The 20,522-nt window shown below is 57.0% G+C and overlaps 1 protein-coding gene across 1 annotated transcript in view; it reads left to right on the top strand.

Annotated features, from left to right (window-relative positions):
• SND1 (staphylococcal nuclease and tudor domain containing 1) overlaps positions 1–10,192 on the top strand; it is a 225,672-nt gene extending 215,480 nt beyond the window's left edge. Inside the window, exons 17-24 of the mRNA XM_081022732.1 lie at positions 2,157–2,345; positions 4,873–5,014; positions 5,442–5,565; positions 5,937–6,006; positions 7,426–7,539; positions 9,364–9,567; positions 9,678–9,722; positions 9,842–10,192. Coding sequence (XP_080878858.1) covers positions 2,157–2,345; positions 4,873–5,014; positions 5,442–5,565; positions 5,937–6,006; positions 7,426–7,539; positions 9,364–9,567; positions 9,678–9,722; positions 9,842–9,907 — 954 coding nt within the window. The 3' untranslated portion in view covers positions 9,908–10,192. The remainder of the gene's footprint in view (positions 1–2,156; positions 2,346–4,872; positions 5,015–5,441; positions 5,566–5,936; positions 6,007–7,425; positions 7,540–9,363; positions 9,568–9,677; positions 9,723–9,841) is intronic.
• The last annotated feature ends 10,330 nt before the right edge of the window (positions 10,193–20,522 follow it).

Here is a 20,522-nt window from a genome sequence, read left to right as displayed (position 1 = left end):
GGGGGGGGGGGGACCCAGTGCAAAGCAGGCTACCTGTTTAGCTCTGGGGAGAAGGAAGCTCCTGGGCAGACCCTCTTCCTGCGTGAGGGCCAGGAAAGGCTGGTGCTCAAGAAACTTGCCCAGAACCCTGCTGCTGCTGCTGCTGCTGCTGCTGCTGGATCAGACCAGAGACCTTGGTCTCATCCAGGTGGAAGCATCACAGGAGAGTCTCCATCGCAGGCCACTCATCTTCAGCAGCAACCGGTCTTCTGCCTCTGGTACAGGAGACGGCAGCAATAGACAGCCGCTGTGACTGGTAGTATTTTCTCTTGCAAAGTCACTTTGAGACCTTTCCTGTGGAAAAAGCAAGGAACTAATGTAATGGCTTGGCTCTTCTCCTACTCCCCAGCGGGGCTGCAGAATGTTTGCAAGGAAAGCAATTGCTGGTGGGGTTGGGGGGGTGCAGAGAGAGAGAGAGAGAGAGAGAGAAGCCAGCAGCCAACATTTCCAAGTGTCTCTTGCTGGCTCCTTCCCTCTCACCCACACCCAGATGTGGGAGGCTTGGGAGACCCCCTTCCTGGTGTGCTGGCCAGGGGGTGACAGCGCCGCCTGACCCCTTCCATGCCGTCTCCAACCTGCCCTTCTGCAGTGGCCCTTGCATACCTGGAGAGGGGTACTGCCCCGGCAGGCGCAGAGAGAGATGGGGGCCCCTGCGCCATTGTGCCCCCGTGGCTTCCTGCAGGGCCTGCCCGGTGCGCCTTGGGGAGGGTCCTGGAGCTTTCCCCTTGCCCTCGGCCCCTGGGCCCGGCTCCCAGTGGGGCAGAGGAGCCGGCTTGCCTTCTCCCCTGGCCGGCGCTGCACTTGCGCCCTTGTCTGCAAACCTCATCAAATTCCTGGATATTTAGACATCCATTTTATTGCTTAATCGAGCTTGAAGCAGCTTAAATGAATACAAGTGTTTGTAGCCATGAGGGCGGAGTTTTATGGCTTTGGAGCAGGGGCCAGCTTCATCCTAGCGCAGCCGCCTCCAAGGCAGAGGCCCCCTTGGCTCTGCGGCTGGGGGGGGGGGGCTGGCATGGAAAGGCAGCACGGCCAGAGGGATGGGGTAGGCAGCAGCAGAAGCTGGGCACTGCCACCCTGGGCTCCTTCCTCAGGCGCCACGGAGCTGCCCTCGACTGGTGCCGGAAGAGCCCCATCCGCTTTGGGAAAATGTGTCTATATCTTGGCCTGCTTTTTGAATGGGAGAGGTCTACAGTCCTGCAGTTTAGCCAAGAAATGTATATGTTCATTCCATTTTTACCGCACCTGCCCTCCAGGGTGATTTGGGGGGCTGTATCTCTCTCCCCCCCCGGCTTTCTCCTGTGGGGCAGGCTGAGCCAAGAGGCATGGTTGGCCAAAGGTCACCCCGGAAGGTCCAGCTCCCAGCAAGGAGAACGCCTCACTCGAATGGCAGGAGGTCATGCAAGCTCCGTTCTCAATCTGAGCCCAGGAGTATCAAGGCAGCCCGGATGCCAGGGAGATTTGGGGGCGGGCTGCTGGGAGAGGCCCCCCGGAGCTGTCCCTGGGCAGTCTGAGCTCTGTGGCTCTGCTGCTGCCACCACTGGGGTTTGTGGCCCTCTTGCCAACAAGCCGTGCCCTGGAGGGGGGCAGGGGTGGGTGATGCTGCGGTGACGTTGAGGCCCCGCGTCCCTGGCGTTTGACTGTCGCTCGTTGTGTCCTGAGCGAGGATTGATTTCTGTGCTGTGCGCCTGACAAGGGCAGTCCCTGAAGCAAAGTCATGTGCTGCTTGATCCCCGGGATCGGAGAGCAGATTGATTTTGAATTTGTTCAAGTGCCGTTGCCCTAGGCAGCTTGTGAGAGAGAGACTGTGAGTGTGTGAGAGGGAGCTTTATTTTCACCACCCAAGTCTCCCCACGCCCCTGGGTCCCACGCAGGGTGGAGGGTATTGCTGGGGAGGTGGTTTTCGGTGTCGGAGCGAGCCGCCTGGCAAAGTGTGTTTAGCAGGATGGCACTTTGCGGCACCTCAATCAGGGGGTGCAGGTGGCCGAATCTTGGGGTGACCCCAGGCTGGAAAGGTCTGAGTTTGCAGTCCCCTCTGGAGACGGGTCCCTCTCACCCGCCGGACGCCCTTCCACATGCCCCCTGACGGTTTTCTGCCCGCTTTGTGTCTCCTGCAGGTGGAGGTGGAGGTGGAGAGCATGGACAAAGCCGGGAACTTCATCGGCTGGCTGCACATCGACGGCGTCAACCTGTCGGTGGCCTTGGTGGAGCAAGCTCTGTCGAAGGTGCACTTCACGGCGGAACGCAGCAACTACTACAAGCCCCTGGTGGCTGCAGAGGAGGCCGCCAAGCAGAAGAAGGAGAAGGTACCCGCCAGCTGGGAAGGAGGGCGGGAGGCGGGGGGGAGGTCCTCTTTCTGGTCCACGAAGGGACACACCTGGGCATGCTCCCAAGGTTCGGTGGCTCCCCAGCATCGCTTGGTGCAACGCTCCCCTCTCAGCTGGGCCCCTTCCACTCTCCCTGCCAGCTGACCACGTTTGGGTTGCCGTTGGCCGGATGCAGGCCAGGTGCCCTTTGCCCCATTGCCAGGCCCACGCCTGCCAGCCTCAGCCCCGCCAGCCAGCACAGAGGAATCCCCACCTGAGCCAGGGCTGTCCGCCCTCAGTGTTTAATTGCCAATTAACAACTTGCCTTGCTCTTTCTCCTGTCTGGCCGCTGCCCCGGAACGGGGGAGAATGGGAGCCCCTGCCCTCCTCTCCTGGAGGCACAAGGCCTTTTTCCGATCCGAGGAGCTGGAGGGAAGGGGGGAGAAGGTGGGCCTCTCCATCCCTGATTCACCTGCAGGAGAGGAGACCTCTTGAGCTTCCTCCGTCTCTTCTCCCTCCTCCCCACTTTGGTTCGTCGGCCAAGAATCCAGAATGTCTGCGGCAGATTTCCTTGCCCCTTGGGGAGCCGTGCCTGAGCCTGTGAGGAGGGGCTGCTTCCCACCAGCCTCCCCGGGACTCTGCCAGCGTGCTGGACGGCCGAGCAGCCTTTGGGGGCCATCCACGTATGCAAATGGCTCCAGCCTGGCACTGACAAATGCCTGCGAATGCCCCTTGTCAGTCCTCGGGAGCAGAGGATGTGAAGAGTCCGCACTCCTCTGGGGCAGCCCCACTTCCAGGACGGGCTTGCTCTCTTCTGCCCCAAGGGCAGGAGGCGGCTCAGCAAAGGAGCTTCTGGGGGGAGGACGGGCCCATCCTGTCACTGCTTGTCTCTTCTAAGTCCTGCCTCGTGAACTGCCAAGCAGTTTGGGGAGAACCTAATCAGGCACGGAAGCGTCCTGGGAGCCGGGGGGGGGCACTTGCTCCCCCTGCCTTAATGGAGCCGTTCCGGTGGGAGAGTGTCTCCCCAGAAGCACCGGCCCCAGAGGGCTCCCAGCACCGTTTGACTTCACTCTTCCATTAATTAAATCAGAGGCTGTTTGGACGCCTCCAGGGAAGCAGGCACGTCCTGCGTGATTTGTGTCGCTGGCACGGAAATCGTGTGCGAAGGTGTGGGCCTGCTCCTTGCGAGGGGGGGCCCACACAGCATGGCCGGACTGAGCCGCGGGATTGGAAGAGGCGGCTGCCTTTGCCCGCCCCCTCCCTCCACGGCCCCTCCCCTCCAATCAGCCTGGCCCTTGCCTGCGCTTCTTCACGCCCGGCTGTCGACTGGACTCTTCTCGGCCCCCAGGTAGATCTCAGCTCCCTTGCAGCCGGACGCACTATGGTGCCTGCACCCTGGTCCTTCCCCTGACAGATAGAGAGCATGCAAGGCTCAGCGCTGTGTCATCGGCCAGGGCCGGACACCATAGTCCCTCCTGGACAGGCTGTTCTGGAGCCCCTGCCATTGGCATGCCAGTCCCGGGCCTCTCTCCATCCTCAGCCCACCTTGGGCTGCTGTGGCCAAGGGTCCTGCTCCCCTCCTCTCTTGGCTGCAGCTCCCTGGGTGCCCATTTTTGGCTGGTTCCGTTTCTCTTTCCGTGGCATCCCTGGGAACGTGGCTGGTGAGCGTTTTGTGGTCGTGGCGCTTGAGCTCCTTGAGTTTGAAGAGCAGTCCTTCTGCACTCCCAGCACCATCCCTGCGCCACCTTCTCCGCCAGGGTGCTTGAGTGGGTCAGGCTGGGCGTCTGTGCCTTTGGCAGGAGGCTGAGATCCGCATTTGGGGCAGAGAGAGAGGCTTCCCGGGGTGGCAGCCCCAGAGCAAAGCTGTTTCCTGCCGCTGACCTCCTCCTGCTCCTCTCTCTGGTGTGTGGAGGTGTAAATTGAGCGGCAGAGAGGGAGGGGGACGGCGTCGTGTGGGCTCCCTTCCGCAGCCCGGCTGCCTTGCCTGTCACAGCTCCCCCTGCTCGGCCGCCCACCCGGCGACTCGATCGGACTTGACAGCCTGTCTCTTTGCATCAGCGCAGCCGTGCTGTGCTCCTGTTGCGCAGGGGCCCGGGTGAGGCTGCCACCTGGCACAGGGGGGGCCGTGGGGTGTGCCTGCCTGTCTCCTCCTCCTCCTCTTCTGGCAGCCAGGGCTGGGAGCTCTGAGCCTGCCCAGAAAGCTTTCGGTGCTGGTTGGGGGGCCAGGGGCTCCTTCTCCGCTGTCTGCCTCCCCTCAAACTAAGAGATGTGGGTTTCTGCGCTCCCAGGAAAGGCTGTCCCTATCAGCTGGAGTGTGGCCTTGCAGGAGGAGCTGCAGCTGCTTCCCTGCCTCCAAAGTCACCTCTCCGGTGCCCCCCCGGTCCTCTGCAGTCGCCAACTCCCCTTCCCGGCCTGTGAGATCATTACTAGGCTGAGGTTTCCCCGGTCCTCCTGCCTTGCGCACCAGACGTCTCTGGCTCCTGTGACCTCTGGCTCCATCCTCCTCGCCCCCCCCCGCCCCCCCCAGGTGTGGTCGCACTATGAAGAGGCCCCCGTGGAGGACGTGGTCCTGGTCCCCGAGGAGAAGGAGCGCACGGCCAACTACAAGCCCGTCTTTGTCACAGAGATCACAGATGACCTCCACTTCTATGTGCAGGATGTGGAGACAGGTAAGGGGGCAAGGCCGGGGGGGGGGGAGCTACTCTGTTTGATTGACGCCCTGCCAGAATGTTTGCAGGACAGACCCAGGGACCTGATCCAGAGGGCTTGTATGTGCTAAGCAAGAAAGAGGGGCAGTTCTGCTGCTGCTCCTTCCGATGTCCAAGCCTCAACTCTGCAGCCCCCATACCCTCCCTCCTTCCTAAATGGGGGGTGCGGAGCTGGGGGAGGTGGGGCCCTTGGGTGCCCCCAGGCTCTCGGGGTGGAGGCCTGCCTTGGCTGGCCGTTCACCAAAGATAAGCTCAGCGCAACTGATCCAAGCAAAGCTTTGCCTGCCCCATTCTGCCCCATGGCGTTTGGGGAGAAGGGGTGCCCTGGAGCAGCTGCTGATAGCTTCCTGCAGCCCCTGAGACTCTCTCCCCCCCCCCTTTGTTTTAGGGACCCAGCTAGAGAAGCTGATGGAGACCATGCGGAGTGAGATTGCTGCCCACCCCCCCGTGGAGGGCTCCTACACCCCCCGCCGCGGAGACTACTGCATCGCCAAGTTTGTCGACGGAGAGTGGTGAGGGTGCTGTGTTGAGGGAGGGGCACGGGCAGGGCACCCTCAGGAGCTCCCTGGTGTGGGGTGCCACCCTCGGGACTCTTCCGAGCGCCTCCAGCTTAGCCCCTAAGCTTTGCAAGGCAGCCTCCCGGGGTGCCAGCCGGGGCAGGGGGATGATTTGGCCATGACCTCCTCCCTTGGCCATTCCAGGAGGTGCAGGCAGCCAGGGAGGCTGCCTGTAAGGATGGAGGTTTTGGCAAGGGAGAACCTCATGGCAGATTTCTCATTTTCAGGGCAGCCCGCCCCACCGCCTTGCAACAAGTGATGGGGGGTGGCTCTGGCTGAAAAGTGTGGGGTCTCAAGCTGATTCCCTCCTCTCCCCTCCCGTACAGGTACCGCGCCCGGGTGGAAAAGGTGGAGTCTTCAGCCAAAGTGCATGTCTTCTACATTGACTATGGAAACGTGAGTGGGGGGTCTTTGGGGGAAGATTCCCTGGGGGCCCTGGAGGCCTCAGCAGCCCCAGAGCTGCTTTGGCGGGGGGCAAGGCCTCCTCTGGACAGGGGGGCCCTCCCCCCGAAAGGCCTGGGCCATAATCTGTGGGGGCTCCTAAGCCCCACCTTGTTGCGGGAGCCCAGAGTGTCTTCTGCGGCAAGGACTTCCCTGCGGCTGTTCCTGGGCAGCTTGGCCCCACTGCAGCCACTTCCCATCCGGACTGCTACAATGCGCTGTACGTGGGGCTGCCCTTGGAGACTGGGAGGTGCCCCCAGGGGCTGGGTGGCCTCGATCCTGAAGCATTTGCATTGCACCCGAGTTCAAGGGATCAACAAGCCCTATAGGACTTAGAACAGGACCTCTTATGAAACTGCAGGTTGTTACCATAACCCTGCCAATGTTTTTATCTGTTTGCAAGTATATATTTAAAGTTGATAATTGAATGAGCAAATTACCGTATTTTTCTGTGTATAAGACTAGGGTTTTTTATTTTAAAAGTAGCTTTGAAATATGCCCCCATCTTACACATGGGCAGTGCGGAGCGGGTGATTGGTTGCAGCCTGTGGCGACAGGGCGGGTGATTGGTGGCCGTGTGAAGGGCTGTTTGCGATTGGCTGCCTCTGTGGCAATAGTGCAGTTGGTTGGCGGCTGTGGGTCTTGGGTGACGCATGCGATCGTCAGTGGCGGGTGAGTGATTTTTGGGCAATTCCAGCTCCTAAAAAGCTCAGCAACTCTGTGCCATCTCCCCCCGTTTTCTTAAACCAGAGTCCCCAAAAATAGGGATCGTCCTATACATGGGGGCGTCCCATAGACAGAAAACTACAGTAAATGGATTTGGATATGCAAAAGATATTTAAAAATAAATTTAAGGAACCGCAGAAGGAGGAGGAAGGAAGTCAAGCTTTGAAATGTTGAAATGATTGTAAAACTAACGAAATGTATAACCATGAAAAGTATAAATAAAAACTTGGGGGGGGAGAAGACTTAGGACAGGTAACGGAGGGAGGACTTAGGACTTAGGAGGCCTGCCTGCTGGAGATGTACGGAGGAGGCTGCTGGGGGGAGCTTTTCAGGGATAGTATGTGCTGGTGATGGGGTGCCCTTCCCAGCCCTCCCCCCTGGAAATGTGGCGGGCGCCAGCTTCCCTAACTTCCAGTCGCCAAGAGACAAGGAGTGTCCTTTGCCAGACCTTTGGTGGGCGGTGTGCCTGGTCCACAGGGCAAAGGGAACTGATGGTTTTGACCGGTTTTCATATTCCATTGCTGCATTTGGCGTGTCTGCTGTGAAAAACAAACTTCCTTTTCCCGTTGTCCTGAGATCTGCGGACCCCGGGCGGGATAGGAACTGCGCCAGGGGGTGACCGAGCTGCTTTTTCTCCCCCCTCTGCAGAAGGAGACTCTTCCCTCCACCCGCCTGGCCACCCTGCCAGCTGCCTTCAGCACCCGCATCCTCCCTGCTCAGGCCGCCGAGTACAAGTTTGCTTTCATCCAAGTGCCCCAAGATGTGAGTCCCGGCCAGGGGTGGGGGCCTGGGGGGCAGAAGGCACGTTAGGGGGAGGCCAGGGGGAGATTGTGGGTTGAGTTGTACCCTCCTGCCCCTGAGCTGTGTCAGAAGCTCAGCCTACACTCGAGTAGGACCCTGGCAGAGACGCATGCCCGACTGGCATGTTCCCTCCCTCCTGGTCAATCGTTCGGGAGCTTCACAATCTTTCTTCTGCCCGAACATCACAGCGACCGATGCCAACAGACATCGGCACACTTAGGGATCCGCAGAGTTTGCGCAGTTGCATAACAGACTCAGCGTTTTGGCTAATCTACTTTATTTACATCTAAACACACACGGAGCACTGCAACATGGCTCCCTCTCTCTCTAGCATCAGACAGCAAAGAGAGAAAGAACAAAGGACAATAGAGCCAGTGTGGTGTAGTGGTTAAGAGCAGTGGACTCGTAATCTGGTGAACCGGGTTCTTGTCTCCGCTCCTCCACATGCAGCTGCTGGGTGACCTTGGGCCAATCACACTTCTCTGAAGTCTCTCAGCCCCACTCACCTCACAGAGTGTTTGTTGTGGGGGAGGAAGGGAAAGGAGAATGTGAGCCGCTTTGAGACTCCTGAAGGGGAGTGATAAAGCGGGATATCAAATCCAAACTCTTCTTCTTCTTCTTAAGGGGAGTGAAAGGCGGGATATCAAATCCAAACACTTATTCTACTCTTCTTCAATAGTCCCACTTCACGGAACACAGGAACACAAACATCCTGTCTCCGTCACTTCCCACTTTGTGGAGTCAAAACATATACTGTCATGTGATAGACAACAATCCCATGACTGCAATCACGGAGCAGGAATTCTAACAAGCTGCCCCTGATTTGCCACCTGGAAGAGGCGGACCGGAGGTCGCAGCCGGAAGGGGCAGCTGGAGGGTCTGGGGGAGGAAGCCCAAGGGCAGTGGGTCCGCAGTGCTGCAGAAAGGCTGGCTCTCTGCTTGCTTCTCAAACTCTCAAGAAATGCAGGTGCCCCCAGCGCAGTGGTTGGGCTGTAAGCGCAGGAGAGACAAAATACGTTCCGTCTTCCCCCAGAAAGGAAGTGACTCAGAATATGGTGGTGGCAGCCAGCTCTGGGGGCTTTGGAGAAGGATTGGGCCCATTTACGCAGAGAAGAGGGGCCCAGTGGACGCCTGTCTCTCCCATGTTGAGAGGCTGCCCTAATAATAATAATAATATATTATTTATACCCCACCCATCTGGCTGGGTTTCCCAACAGAACATTAAAAACACAATAAAAGATCAAACATTAAAAGCTTCCCTAAACAGGGCTGCCTTCAGATGTCTCCTAAAAGTCAGATACAGTAGACGCTCAGGTCGTAAACATGATCCATGTGAGATGCACGTTCGCAACCCGCAGCGTTTGGAACCCACATCTGCGCACGTGCGGGTTGCGATTCGGTGCTTCTGCGCATGCACGACCGCCGAAACCCAGAAGTAACCTGTTCCGGTACTTCTGGATTTCGGCAGTCTGCAACCCGAAGAAATGCAACCTGAAGTGGCTGTAACCCGAGGTATGACTGTAGTTGTTTATCTCCCTGACATCTGATGGGAGGGCGTTCCTCAGGGCGGGTGCCACCACCGAGAAGGCCATCTGCCTGGTTTCCTGTAACCTCACTTCTCTCAGGGAGGGAACCGCCAGAAGGCCCTCGGAGCGGGACCCCGGTGTCTGGGCAGAACGTTGGGGTGCTCAGGAGCTGCCGACGCCAGTTTCTTCTGTCCCGCTCTGGAGGGCGGGTTCAAGGCGCCCCTCTGACTGAGTGTGGCCCCGCTTCCTCTCCCCACAGGAGGAGGCCAGGGCAGACGCCGTGGACAGCGTGGTGCGTGACATCCAGAACACCCAGTGCCTGCTGAACGTGGAGCACGCCGGGCCCAGCTGCCCCCACGTCACCCTGCAGTTTGCCGACTCCAAGGGCGACGTGGGGCTGGGGCTGGTGAAGGAGGGGCTGGTGATGGTGGAGCCGCGCAAGGAGAAGCAGTTCCAGAAAGTGGTGAGGGGCGGCGGCAGGTCTGCCTGGGAAGTGGGGCGGGTGGGGGGCTGAGCAAGGGGGCAGGGGAAAGGGCAGAGAGGGCCTGCTCTGATTCCGCCTCTTCCCTCCAGATCACAGAGTACCTGAATGCCCAGGAGGCAGCCAAAAGTGCCCGGGTAAGTCAACAAGGGGGGGCTGGAGAGCCAGGGGGCAAGCAGTCCCCACTGAGGGGGTCCTGGGAGGGGTCCCTGGCTGCTACTCAGATCTCACCCTCCCCTCTCTGCCCTCCTCGCAGCTGAACTTGTGGCGCTACGGAGACTTCCGCGCCGACGACGCCGACGAGTTTGGCTACAGCCGCTAAGCGACAATCCTGCTGGCCCCTCGCGGCCCCCGCCATGCCCCCCCTTCCTGAACCCCAAGCGCCGCCCTGCCTCTGGAGCCCAGTGCCCACCCGGCGGGCGCGAGGGGGCGGGCTTCATCCGACTCCAGGAGCAGACAGACTTGGCAGTGACGGCCTGCGGAGGGAGGGAGTCCTGGGGTCTCCCCCCCCAGCCAAGCCTGCCCCTTCCCCACCCTCCTCCTCCAGCAGCAGCAGGGGGGGTGTCTGCGTGATGCTTTGGAAGCCAATAAAAGTAGTGAGAAGCTGGCCGAGGCCGTGTCTTTTTGGGGGTGGTAGAGACGGAGGGGAGGGGAACACCCTTCGCCCCCCCCCAGACGCTCACACTGAGTTCTGCTCTTATTTCCAGGGGGGGGCATGTCAAGCAAGTACACTAGGGCAGGGGGGCACCTCTGCTCAAGGAGACGGGGGGGCACAGGTGGTCATGGGGGGGCTGCTTTCTTTTTGCTCCATGGGGTGGAGTTGGGGTTAAGAGTCATTGTTGCTGCTGCCATTATTTAAATTTGTATACCATCCCTAGATCTCGGGGCAGTTCACAACACAGAAAAGTTCACAACACAAAAAAGAACACACAAAATACACAAATTACGACTTTGAGACTGTCAAGTTTGCCCAGTATTGTATATACACTTGGCATCCCTTCCTTGTTAGTCATAAACTTGTCCAATGGTTAGGGATTAAGAATGTAGACATTAACCAGGCAAATTTTACCAAAAGGGCAAGGCTGCTTTGACTCTGCAGACCAGATGGGTGGAAGTTCTGAAGAGCCCCAGGTTGGGGGGCAGAGGAAAGAGCCAGCAGGGGGGCAGGGGGGCTGGCTCTCCCTTGGCCTGGACAAGGCCCTCTCCCGCCATTGTCCTCCTTTCCTTCCTGAGAGCATGAGAAGTGCCTCGTGGATCAGGCCCATGGCCCACCTAGTCCAGCGTCCTGTTCTCCCATGACAGGAGGCAGAGCTTGGCCATCCTGCCTGGAAGCCAATGACACCCCCTCTTCCTCCTCCTCTGTGGGTTGGCCTCTTGTAAAGCCATCTGGGTCGGTGGCCTTCGCTGCCTCCTGCAGCAGGGAGTTCCACAAGTTAACACTGTGCCACGTTCTTTTATCCGTCCTGAATCTCCTAACATTCAGCTTCATGGAAGCTCCGTGTCTTCTGGTGCCGTGCATAGTTTGAAAAACTTCTATCAGATCGCCTCTTCCTCACCTTTTCTGGTTCCAAACGCTGCTGCCTTTCTTCCTCGCTCTGCCCCCTTGATCACTTGGGTCGCAGACCCTACAACGTCCTTTTGGAGATGAGGCAGCTGGAACTGCACGCTGTTAGCAGGGTGAGGCCAATGAGGTGCTCTGCCCCTGATCTCTGGTCCCGCAGCGGACGGCTGCTCTGCCCTCCTCCTTCTGATGCGATAATCCTCTGTGCCCGGCCCTCCCTTTCAAAGCAAATAGTGGCTGAAGCGAAAAGGAAGGGGGCTGCTCTGGGGGCGAGCGAAGGAGGGAGAAATCCAATACTGGCTACAAAGCAGAATCCAGCCGGCCCTCGTTACACAATGCAGCCCTCGCCTTTAATTGACTGCTTGCAGTGTCTCGCCGTGGGTCAATCTGTCATGCATTGTCTCCCTGTTCTCTGAGCTGGAGCAAAGCTCTCTCGTCTGGGACTCCTCCTGCCGCCCCCTCTTGCCCCGGCAGCCTTCGGATTATTTATCAGAGGCCGGGATGCGCCTCGGCCCTCTGCAAAGCTTCAGTCTCTTCCTGCCGGCGCTCCGTGGTCCCCAAGGACCCATGTAGACTCGGCTAAGCGGTCAGGGTTTGCTCAGGAATGGCTGAGTGGGTGGAGGCGGCAGGCGTGCTCCGCGAGAGCCGGTGCGGAGAGCAAAGGCCCCAAACCGCCCTGGAACAGAAGCGGTGATTTAAATCCTGTTTATGTTGCACCTTACGAGGCCACAACCCCCCGGCCTTTTTGATGATGGAAGCAGCTGTGTTACAACAGCAGGAGGGCGGGTGCCTTTTGCCCCTGGGCGGTGGGGGGCTCCTCGCTTACTCCAACGTCGCTGCAGCCTTTGCCAGGAGCACAGGCAGGCAGGCAGGAGCAGAGCTCGGCGGAAATTTTACTCCCGAAACGATCCTCCGTGGATCAATCGGCGTGAGGTTGGGTGACGCGCAATGGGCTCCTGTCCCTTAGCGCGGCGTCGTGTCGATGACGTGGGAAGGCGGCTCATCAGACTCACAGCTGGCGCGAAACCGGGGCGGGGGGGAGTCGCGGCCCCTTCGGAGGATGAGATTAAGTTCCAGGTTGCCTTCGCTACTTGGCAAATTCAGTCTGGGCAGATGTGAAGCATTATTCCATGGGAAGTCGTTAAAATGGGGAGGGGGGGGCATGCCTCGCCTGGAAAAGAACAGCAACTAATTGTTTCCAACTGTTTTTCATGTTGTAACCTGCTCTGGGACCTTGGGGGTGAAGGACAGGGAGCAGGGGGCATCCAAGCGGCTCACAAGTTGAAGGGGGCAGGAAGGGTGAATAATAATAATAATAATAATAATTTATTTATATCCCGCCCTCCCCAGCCGAAGCCAGGCTCAGAGCGGCTAACAACAATAAAAGTAACACAGTTTACATAAAATCACAATCAATGAATTGAAATGCATTCTAAAATCAATTCATTCTAAAATCAATTCAGAATCAAATTAATGGCAACCATCGGGTTAGATTTCTATGAGGATTACAGAAGGAGAGAGGGTCAGGCTGTGCCTTGGCCAAAGGCCTGGCGGAACAACTCCGTCTTGCAGGACCTGCGGAAAGATGTCAGATCTTGTGACAGAGCGTTCCACCAGATCGGGGCCACAGCTGAAAAAGCCCTAACCTCCCTGTGGCCCGGGATCTCCAAGATGTTTTTGCTTGAAGACTGTAAGGTCCTCCGTGGGACATACCAAGAGAAGCGGTCCCGTAGGTACTAGGGTCCTAGGCCGTATAGGGCTTTAAAGGTTAAAACCAGCACCTTAAACCTGATCCTGTACTCCACCAGGAGCCAGTGCAGTTGGTATAGCCCTGGGTGAATGTGATCAAGCCTGTCACTGCGGCTGCTTTTCAGGGCCAGGTGGGAGTTGGGGGAGCCGGGTTTTCCTCTGGGCTGCTGTCCTTGGTGCTGATCTGATGGATCCCTCCTTACTGGGCCAGTCCTTTTGAGCCTCCTTTGGAGAGTGCAAGGGGTGCAGACATGCCAGGCAGCCTTGCTGAGGGGAAGGCTCTTTCCTTTTCCTGGGATGAGGGGCGTGGCAGCCTGAGACTGCAAAAGCCTTCCGCCTGCAAAGGCCCCTTCAGCTCCTTCCCTCCTCCCTGAAGTGCCTTCCTTATGCCAGCCCAGGTCAGGGGGCACCAGGAATGGAGGCTCCCGGTCTTGCCTGACCCTGGGTGGCCCTAATGCTCCAACCTCCCTTACGGGTTTTTTTGGGGGGGGGCACTGCCTGACCCAGCAGCTGTGAGCACCCCCTTGGTTAGGACGGGCTGCAGGGCAATCGTGTGCCCTTTGGTCCGTGGAAGAAGGCGCCTGTGTCTAGAAATGCCTGCCAGCCATCTCCTTGCTGCTTGCCCATTTAAAGGGGCAGAAGGGACAGGAGTCAGCAACACCAAAGTGCCCTCTCCCCACATCTATCTGGGGAGGAACCCGCATCACCAAAACTATTGGGAAGTGGCCTTGCTTTCGCCCAGGTGGGCAGAGCTGCGCTGTTGCCCTCAGGTGCTGCTTGTGAGCTTCTTCCCATTGCAACTCCTGGGTGGCCAGAAGAGGATGTGGGGCTGGATGGGGCTCCATGGGCCTGATCCGGCAGGCTCTTCCTGCGCTCACTAGGCTTGGTCTCCCCACCCCACAGCTCCGCATCCACCTTGCAGGCGACTCTTCAGAGGGTTTTGTAAATATTATTCCAATTACATTTATTTTATCACATTAATTATTGAAACATGCCACCCAGTGCACTATCCTGTAATTATGTGCAAATTGAATTAGCACAGCCCTATAATTAGCACATCAATAACGACAGGCCGTGCCAGCAGTAGCCTCTCCTGTGCTGGGACCTGAGATTGGACACATGGAGGGATTTGCCACCAGAAGTTGGCTCCATCTCTCCCCAGTCTTGCCCGTGACTGGCGCCATTGCCGCCAGTGAAGCAGGGGCTGGGGAAGGGGCTTTGCTCCCTGCAGGTGGGGTTGGGAGAAGGAATGGGGAGCCCCAGAGCCCCCTGGTCCAGCAAAGCCCCACTTCTTGCCCCGTGGCCACATGTGAGATGCATCTGAGGGGTGAGCGGGTGTCCCTCAGTATGAGCCCTTCTGTATTGTTTCCGGCATGCTTCTTATCGCTTGTTTATTGCGTTTATATCCTAAATTGCATACATGGTCTTCTCCCGCTCCTCATTTAATCCCCACAACAACCCTGGGAGGTAGGCCAGGCTGAGAGCGGCAGTGGCTGGCTCCCAAGGTCAAGTGAGTTTCATGGTTGCGTGGGGGATTTGAACCCTGTGGTGTCCCAGGTCCTAGTCTGCCGCCGACGCTGCTGGCACCTGCTCCCCCCCCCCCAGGAAGGTGGCCAGCACATCCTCAAGTCCTGCTCTGCTCTGCTTTCTCCAGGCTGGATTTGTGAAGGTCAGAGGCTCAGAAGGAGCTGGCCCCGACCAGGAGACTGGCGTGGGCAAAAGGCCCCGGATTAGCATGGTGCGCTGTTTCTCCGGAGGCGCTGGCCTTCCTGATCCTTCCTCTCATTAATTGCTCCCTCAGTGAGAACACGAGGCATTGAAAGCAAGGGAGGAGGAATTGGTTCAAGGGGAGTTTCTGCAAAAGCAGCTGAGTTGTGGCAAGATTTAAGAGGAGCTTCCAGCTTCCACTTGCTGGCCAGACTAGTCCTGCCCTCTGGAGCAAGAGAGAGCAAGCCTGGTCCATCTTCTTCATGTATGGCGGCCCCCTTGGATGTTGGAAGACCCCTCTCCTGTTCCTGCGGACGCTTCTCTTCTCCAGGCTACACGTGCCCAGCTTGTTCAACCATTCCTCTTCTGTTTCCAAAGCCCCCCACCCACATCGTGGGCACCCTCTTCTGGACGTGCGCCACTCTGTCAACGCCCTCCTTTAAAATGTGCCCAGAGCTTTACACAGGACACCAGATGCCGCCTGCCCAGGGCAGAAGAGAGTGGGATGCGATTTGTGGTTTGGACACTTTGTTCCTCTGAATGGAGCATTTGCTTAGGAACATAAGCAGAGCCTTCAGGATGAGGCCAGTGGCCCTTCTACTTGAACATCCTGTTCTCTCAGATGACCCCACGGGAACCCCAAAAGTGGCCCCCTCCCCTTCTGTGGTTTCCAGTGACGGATTCAGAAGCATTGCTTTCTCCAACTGCAGAGGCAGAGCCTAGCTGTTTTGGATAAGGTAAAGGTAAAGGGACCCCTGACCATTAGGTCCAGTCGCGGATGACTCTGGGGTTGTGGCGCTCATCTCGCTTTACTGGCCGAGGGAGCCAGCGTACAGCTTCCGGGTCATGTGGCCAGCAGGACTAAGCCGCTTCTGGTGAACCAGAGCAGCGCACGGAAACACCGTTTACCTTCCCGCCAGAGTGGTACCTATTTATCTACTTGCACTTTGACGTGCTTTCAGACTGCTAGGTTGGCAGGAGCTGGAACCGAGCAACGGGAGCTCACCCCATCGCGGGGATTCGAACCGCCAACCTTCTGATCGGCAAGTCCTATAGTGGCCTTCAATAGCCCTCTTCTCCACCATGAATTTAATCCAAGTTGGTGGCGCTTGCAGGAGCCACTTCCATTATTCCACTCTGGGCTCTGTGGCAAAGGACTTCCTTTTTTCTGTCCTGAACCTTCCGCCGTTCAGATTCCTTGGGTGTCCACAAATTCTAGTTTTAGGAGAGAAAAACTTCTCTCCATCCACGTTTTCCATGATCTTATGAGCTGCTATCATCTCGCCTCTTCCCCACCTTTTCTCTAAACTAACAAGTCCCCTGTGGAATCGCGCTGTCTCCTTGATGATTTTGGTTCCCCTTTCCTGAACTTTCTCCAACTCTACAATATTCCAAATGCGGTCGCTCCATAGATTTGTATTATGACATTATGATGTCAGCAGTTTTAGTTTCGCTTCCTTTCCTAATGACGCCTAGCGTGGAATCTGCCACTTTTCCACAGCTGCCGCACACTCGGCTGACGTCTTCATCAAGTCACCCACCATGACCCCGGCTTTTTAGCAACTGCAACACACTGCTGGCTCATGTCCAGTTTATGATAAATTAAATTGCCTAGATCTTTCTTACGCCAAGCCAGGTCTCTCCCAGCCTATTTCTGTGCCTCTGGTTCTCTGAGTCTAAATGCAGAACTTTACACTGATCTCTGCGGAATTGCATCTTCTTGGTTTCAGTCCAGCGTTCCAGCCTATCACTGTCCTTTTGCATCTGGCTCCAGCCTTTGGGGCAATCGCTCTCCCTCCCAGCTTGGTGTCATCAGCAACTGTGATGAAGCATTCCTCTGCTCCACCCAAGTCATTTATGAAAATGCCGAGCAGCTCAGGGCCCGGGACAGAAGCTTCCTTTGGCATTCCTCTGGGGACCTTGAGGCAGAGCCAGGACTCAGCCCTTGCCCGCTGGCTGTGGTTGGTCAACCAACTGCAATGTTGCTGGAGAACAGCATTGCCCAGCCCACAGTAGATCAGCTTGTCAACAAGGATGTCACGGGAGACGGTCAGTTTTACTCCCAGTAGACCCATTCAAATGAATGAGCATGACCAAGTTCAATCCAGTAATTTCAGTGGGTCTGGTCTGAGTAAAACTTACCTGAATACCCCCCCCCCTCCTCTCAAAAGGGGTCCTGTGTCTGCAGCATTCTCATGATCTGCCCAACATTAACTCTTTCAAACAGCGAGATAAGATTCTTCTTGCACGAGCCCATCCTGGACAAGAAAGGACAAGAAAAGGTTGTCCTTTTCTTGACAACCACAGATGGACAGCTTAATCACCTGTTGCAGAATTCGTCTTGCGTTCACCAGTCGGTCGTTTCTGGATACATTTCCCTCCAACCTTTTGGAAGGCCTCCAGTCACCTGGCAGCTCACAAGGTTGCAGGCCAGTGGCTCTGAACTAAATTCCCAGAAGCTCCTTTAACACACCTGGATGCGATTCAGCTGGCCCCAGAGAGCTCGGCTGATTCAAAGGAGCCAAGGTGTTCTCCGGCCATTTCCTTACCTGTCCTTAAATCGTTTGTTTGCCTTTCCCCATGCGGAAAACAATTTCCCTTGCTGAGGAAGATGGTGGGGGCAGAACAGGGAGCATCACAAGAGGCTGGCTTGTAAGTGGTTTTCCCCTTCTCATGGTCTCCAGCTCACAGTTCAACCTCCACCCTGTTATCAGGCCCTTCCTTGTCCTCCTTGCTTCAGTCACAGCCGAAGTTGCCCCTCTCCTTCGCATCCCCTCCAAGTCCCACCCATTCTGGCCTTCAGCCTTTCTGGCATCAACCTTACAAGACGAGACTCCTCTGTGGTCCTCATCCTCAGCGATGTCTCCCTCCTTCCATGTCCTGGGCATGCTCCTTCTGCAGCCCCCCCCCCAGCTTCTCTAGAGCCCCCCCCCCCCCCGTTTTCCCTTCTCATTGGAACAGTCTGCCGTTGCATCTTCAACATCCCACTCTTCAGGCTCTTGGAGAAGAATTTCTCCACCTGGGGGGTCCTACCCATCTTTTACACTTGCAGTTTAAAATCACCTTTCCTGAAATGCAAGGTGCACATCTGACCCCCTTTGGGGTTTGCATCCCTCTCTGTCACCAGTTCCAAGAGGAGGTGGCCCCTCCCCTCCCTGCCCCCTGCCTTTCTCGCCCCATGTGTCAAGATCAGGCCAAGGAGAGCAGGACCCCCCCACCTGGTTCCTCCCTCCGCCTCCCGAGAGATGAAGTTGTCTCCAAGGCAAGCTGGGGATTTATTGGACTTCCTGTTTTATGCGGGGTTCGACTTCCAGCAGATGCCAGGATAATTGAAATCCCCCATTCCTGCTCTGACTCTCTGTGATTTCTCTTCTTGCAATCTGCTTCAGGAGAGCATCCGTTGCGCCTTCCTCCCCGCAGTGGTGGCCTGTAGGATATAAAGCCATCACAGCTCCTCTCCTGCTTCCCCCTTGATGGGCACCTGACTGCTTTCTATCCCCTCTGTGTTTCCTTGCAGAGGACCAGGCCCTGTTCCTCCCCTGCCCCTTCCTCCTTGGCCTGCCTTTGGGTTTTGACAAACCTAGTTCTTCTCCTTTGCCTGAGAGGGGCATCTCCCCACCACCACAATGGGGCAGCGGTGACAGGGCAGCCGGCCCCAACCTTTTCCGCCTTCCCCTGCCTATCCTGCACTGCCTTGTATTTCGGCTTCCATTCAGTACCTCTGTGGGCATCAGTGAGACCCAGGTGGGACAGCAAGAGGGCCTTCAAAGGTGGACAGTGCAAAAGGTGGGAGGAGGAGGAGGAAAGTCTAGCCAGGATTGTGGCCTCCATGCTGCTGAGAATTAGGGAAAGGGAGGAGGGCTTCCCTTTGAGGTTCCCAGAAGCATAGATCTGTCCAGCTACAATTCTGGAGATGGAAGTATAGGCTGGAGCAGGGATGACGAGGTTGTGCCCAGGGGCACCGCTGTGCTCACCCCCACCTCCCATGGTGCCCACAAAAGGTCTCTGTAAATATCTCCGCAAAGCATGGAGAGGCTGCTTGCTCTTTCTGTTTGAGCTGACTCAGCCTCCGCTACACTGAACACATTTCTTCGGATGCCAAGACTGGACACACACACTCCCTCCCGTTCCGAAGCCAGGAAAGATGCCAAGAGCGTCTCTCTGTGAGTGGGCACGGCTGATGTAAGTGTTTCTTCCAATTGATTGGGGGGTGGGGAGGCCTGCCCCATTGGGTGGTCCTGCCTTTTCCTCTCTTAGTTAGATGTGGCAGTCATTTTGCGTCTTGTCACAAAAATACACGTGCGCACCACAGCCATTTTGTTACTGGTGCCCACACGCCCCTTTCTCAAAACCCCACATGTTCCCACACAGGCAATTGTCCTAGAACCCGGATCCTTACACACACACACACGCACACACACACACACTGGTTTGGCCTTGAGCCGAAATGGATAGTCGCCAATATTCAACCGTCTCCCCTTCCCCTTTTGAATGAAATTTCAACACTGAATTTTGAAAGAAGTGTGGGGGGGGGGAGGCAGCTGTATGGAGAGTCCCTGAGTGTTTTACCAATGTTCAGACATGAAAACGGTTCGATGGCCTCATCCATCACTGCATGTCATGGTCAGACCAAAACTCAGGAGACACCAAATACAGCATGTCCCATATTTGATCAATAGATTGCCAATAATTGCGGAACCTTCTGTGCAGAGATTCGGGCATAGCTAAGGAGGCGCACTGCAGCGTGGAATCGTGGAATTGTAGAGTTGGAAGGAACCTCAAGGCTCATCTAGACCGACCACTTTGCAATGCAACAATGAGGGCAGTGTCCTTTGGACGGCCAGGTAAAGAGTTTGCCAGCATTTAAGGTGCCCTTGAACTCCCACCTGACACATATCAGCCCAGCCTGGAATGCAATAATCTCAGTAAGGCCTTTGGGTCAGTTGCTGCATTGATTGATTGACTGCATTTACATATTGCCTTTTTCTCCTAGTTGCTGAAGGTAGCATACAAGGGTCTCCTCTCCTCAGTTTGATCCCGCAAGAATGCTGTGAGGCAGGTTAAGTTGTGAGAAAGTGGCTGGCTTCCGAGGTCCCCCAGTGAGCTTAATGGCCCAGTGGGGTATTTGACCCCCAGTCCTTTTCCGATACCTTAACCACTGCACATCATTGTCTCTTTGCCCCCCCCCCTTCCAAAAAAGTTGGCTGTGCCTACTGAGTGAAGGGCTGAGGCCTCGTGGGGTCATGAAGGTGCGTTGTAACTCATCTGCCCTGGGACTGGGGAGTGGGGCACAACAGGGCGGGCAGTCCTCGCCCTCTCCTTGGGCTGGCATCCTCCAAGGACCAGCTTGTCTCTGGTTCACCTGGCAAAGGAGATTGGGGATGAGCCATAGATGCCTGAGAGATGCTTTGATGGGGGCAAAAGAGTTGTGCCACCCAAGACCCTCGAGGGAAGGAGCAAAGCTCCCCTCACTTGCTGACCCCCAATGAGAGGGAAGGAGGTAGAAGAGCTCTTTCGGGAGACCCCAGCTCCTCCTGCCTCCCGCTGGCTGGGCCCAAAAGCCAAGCAAGACCTGAGGCCCTCTGCATCCCAGGGTCATCGCTGATGCTCAACAGAAGAACCTCAGGAAAGACTCCTGCGTCAGGCCAGAGGGTCTTCTCTGAGTGGAGAACCTGCAAGTTGGATCCGAGCCCCCTCCCCGCCCCTCCTGCGGTTTCTGGCACGTGGCCCTGAGAATGGACTGTGGAGGCAGAGCAGAGCCATCAAGTCTCCTCCTGCCTAAGGAAGCTCCAGAGCTCATTTCTGGCATCTTAAGCCTGGCTAATCCACTCCAGCTCTCGCCTTCCCTCCTGCGGAACTTCTCCCTTGGGAAAAGAGCGGCCGCGTGAGGAGAGACTTGGACGGATTGCGCTGCTCCTCC

The sequence above is a fragment of the Podarcis pityusensis genome, assembly GCF_964106645.2.
Source record: "Podarcis pityusensis genome assembly, chromosome: 10".
Classification (NCBI taxonomy): domain Eukaryota; kingdom Metazoa; phylum Chordata; class Lepidosauria; order Squamata; family Lacertidae; genus Podarcis; species Podarcis pityusensis.
The sequence above is the reverse complement of the archived record's forward strand: the minus strand, read 5'-3'. Positions and strand labels throughout refer to the sequence as shown.